Raw genomic sequence first — 3,626 nt, forward strand, 5'->3', positions numbered from 1 at the left:
CCCGCGGCCTTCAGGTCCCCCGGCCTTCAGGTCCCAGGGCCTTCAGGTCCCGCGGCCTTCAGGTCCCGCGGCCTTCAGGTCCCGCGGCCTTCAGGTCCCCCGGCCTTCAGGTCTGATGTATCGACACAAACTGTAAGTTTACAAGATTTCAATCCAAGCAGAGCAACTCTTCACACTTCTGGGTGCAACTTTTCTAGCCTTTATGGTAATTTTGTTTTACGATTTTTAGAAGGAGCAACTTTTCTAGAATTTACAATTATTCATTTTAGGATCTTAAAGCAACTTTTCTTGCATTTACTTTAATGCAAAAAAAATAAAAAATCTGCATAATTTTCCAGAAAGATAACGACATTTTGAGAACAGATAGTTGTCTTTGGAGCTCTATAGCTCAGGTACATTTCACAGTAGAGACATCCTTTAAGGTTTACTCAGGACACAGAAAGTTGGACTTTATGTCATCGAACTGGCATTTTAAAATCTTTTACGACTTTTAAATAATTGCACTTTAAGCTTTATGAGTTTTGATGATTTTACCACAGAATGTTCAGCTTAGTGTGATGATGTCATGGAGTCTAACTTTTTTGGAAAACTTATTTCACTCTTCTTATGCAATTTATACATCAAAACGCAGCTTTGCCCTCTTTTCTCCACTGCGTCTCCCGCTGCCGTAGAACTTCTGACTTTCTCTGAAATCCCACCAGAGCGCGGAGCGTGCACGTTTAAACTCTCGCATCGAATTCCATCCAATCAGAGCTCAGAACCATCTTCATCGAGACAGGAAGTGAAGTCTCTTTAACTTGACACATCACAGAAAGAAACCTGAAAGCTGATGTATGCTGGAAGTCCACGCAGGAGCTGCTTTGGCTCCAGAAACACTTTAGGAACCGTTTTCTGCACGGAAACCGGACCCAGTACAAAAACAAGAGATTATAGTAATTAGTGTATCATCATACAGGGACCTCTATTCTAACACAGGAGCTAACTAGCTCGTGTTCTGTAGTTTTATTTGCACGTTTGCAGTAATTAAGTCGCCGTCGGTGGCGGCAGAGGGCGGACGACCGCCCATCGGGGCCGAGGCTCGGGAGGAATGATCTGTTCCCACAGCCTCCGAGGCAGAACCAATGCTGCAGGCATCAGGCAGCTGAGCTGGGGTGTGTCCAAGCCGTCTGTGTTGGTAGATTTCAGACGTGTCCAGAAATGTGATTACACCGTTTGAGCTTGTGGTACATTTCAGGCTTTGTGACGGTAAAAGTGGCTGATGAAGTCAGGAAACCCCAGCGGTGCTCTGCTGTCGACAGGCTGGATGTTCCACCAAAGGACACATTACACTGAGCTCCCAACACACTCCACAACGTAGTATAGGAAGGATTCACACTTCTCCTGGAACTACAGTGACTGTAGTAAAACTGTTGCAAGATGGTTTCATTTGTCTGACACTGGCAAGTCTTTAGAGCCCAAGGTGCCATTTACAGACTCTTTGTTGTGCACGGTAGGTTTGGTTTTTCTAAGTTTCTCTGTACTTCCTCCCTGTAGAAGGAACAAATTACATTTTTTGAGAAACAGAGCCGTAGAAGTTTGTTTCACGAATGCCAACTATCACTTTGTTCCCTACAAACCAAAACAACAATACATGGATTTTACTGGTCTGTCTTGGATTTACTGATCCTGACTTCATTAAACTTTGACACTGTGGTAAAATGGGTCATACTTGAGAGGAAATTATAAACTGTAAATGAAGGAAAAAAAAAAAAAAAGAGCTATGGTTGTTTTGGGAGTATCTGAAGCAAAGACACTGTCGCCACCTAGTGTTGTGGCGTAGGTGTTGCAGAATTTTTTTATTTTCCGTTCAATGTGCATTTAATAAAATATTCAAGTGAATGCAGCTTTCGCTTTTGGCAGCAGGGCGATGATGTTTTTGCTTGTAAATTGCAAAGAGTAATCACTGAATGCATATATCTATAACTGATTAATCACAATTCAAGATGGCTGCCACAGCCAACTGATCTATGGAAATAACTCGGTCAAATTTACAAATAGTTCAAATAAATTTGGTGAGGTAGTAGCTGAGACTAATTCACAACACACACTCTAAAAAGTTTGGGATTAACCCTGTTTGTTTGTGTGTCTGTTAGCAAAATAACTCATGAACCACTGAATGGATTTTAACAAAACTCTCGGGAAATAATCACTGTTTGTACATCTACAAATCAATATTAGCCAGAATGAAAATGTCTTAAACTCCGTCATTTTTACAGATATTGAGCTAGAATTAAGGCACGCTGCGTCGCTTCTGTAAAGGTGTCTTTTATTTTGAAGGGTTAGTTCGAACTGACACGAGGAACAGCTGCTGAAAAATCCTCAAGCAAATTACTTAATGCCTATCAGGTGTTGTCTATCTGATCCCCATCTGCTGACCTTTGACCTCCTGTTGGTGATAATAGTTTAGAGTATCATTTAAAAAAAAAAAAGGTGAGTAAACTCGATACGTGTGATCAGTCAGTCAGTGCTCAGATTATGTGCTGCTACCACCAAATATCAGCTCAATATTTGTGAAATTGACTGAATTACAGCCATTTTTATGTTATTTAAGGATAGTTGGCTGTGGCAGCCATCTTGAATCAAGTGGACTCCAAATATTATTCAGCTGTAAATGTACATTCAGTGATTGCTTTCTGCAAGTTTCTTTAAAATCGGGACCATGGTTCATGAGATATTTTGGTAACAGACATGCACACACACACACACACGCACACACACACACACACATAAACACACAGGCAAAAGCATTATCGTCTGCCGTTGCTTTTCAGGGGCATGTGATAATCAGTTTACAGAAGAGAAGCAAGAAGTTTTTACCTCGTGTTCTTCTTCTGTGGCGACCCTATTCCGCTGTGGCCCGGAGGACTTGCATATCGTGCTGTGAGACTGCGAACAGAGCACAGGAGATGACAAGAGTTTTAAAATCTAACGTGTGAGCGAGACCCAACGAGAGCCAGGTGAACGAAAACAAGAAGCACGCCACGGCGAACAGCTTCGACTTTCCCAGGATGGCTCACACATGTTCCAAACCACAAGCGTATGACTAAAAGCCAATAAGCCAGTTTATAACACGGCCAGAACTTTCACAAACACATCTGCGGTGGCAGCGTTTGAAGAAAAGCCCAGAACACACAACCCACAGGGCAGATTGGAAGGAAATGCCCACGGGACGAGCGTCGTCAGAGTTTGTCAGAGACGGGAACTAATAAAGAGATGCTTTAATACATCCTGTAAACAACGAGGCGTCATAAGTGGCAGTTATGACTCAAAACCACCTTTTTATTTATTGTTTGCCTTTGGTGTCGTTTCATTTGGGAACTGCCTTTTAAAAGGCCAAAGCTCAACTAAACAATCCCTCCAGGATTTCACAGGCATTTTTTGTGATTGTTGCAGCTAAAATGCCTGATTTCGCGGGACATTTTCCTAAAAGTTACGATTTTTTTTACTAAAATCAATAAACAACCATAACTTTTAATATCTAAACCAAAAATCCTTCCTAGTTTTGTAAGATAATTCCCAACAAACATTGACATTCTCAAAAGGTGCTTTATTTGAGAACTTTGATAGCTTCTAAACTGACATTCATG

General features: G+C 41.6%; 1 protein-coding gene across 16 annotated transcripts in view; it reads right to left on the reverse strand.

The window, feature by feature from the left end:
* The window catches only part of nav3 (neuron navigator 3), a 316,388-nt gene that overhangs the window by 98,806 nt on the left and 213,956 nt on the right, over positions 1-3,626 (reverse strand). For all 16 annotated transcript variants that reach the window (XM_025009451.2, XM_025009452.2, XM_037977317.1 and 13 more), the window contains one exon: positions 2,857-2,925. In XM_025009451.2, the coding sequence (XP_024865219.1) occupies positions 2,857-2,925 (69 nt within the window). The remainder of the gene's footprint in view (positions 1-2,856; positions 2,926-3,626) is intronic.

This window comes from Kryptolebias marmoratus, linkage group LG1, assembly GCF_001649575.2.
Source record: "Kryptolebias marmoratus isolate JLee-2015 linkage group LG1, ASM164957v2, whole genome shotgun sequence".
Taxonomy (NCBI): domain Eukaryota; kingdom Metazoa; phylum Chordata; class Actinopteri; order Cyprinodontiformes; family Rivulidae; genus Kryptolebias; species Kryptolebias marmoratus.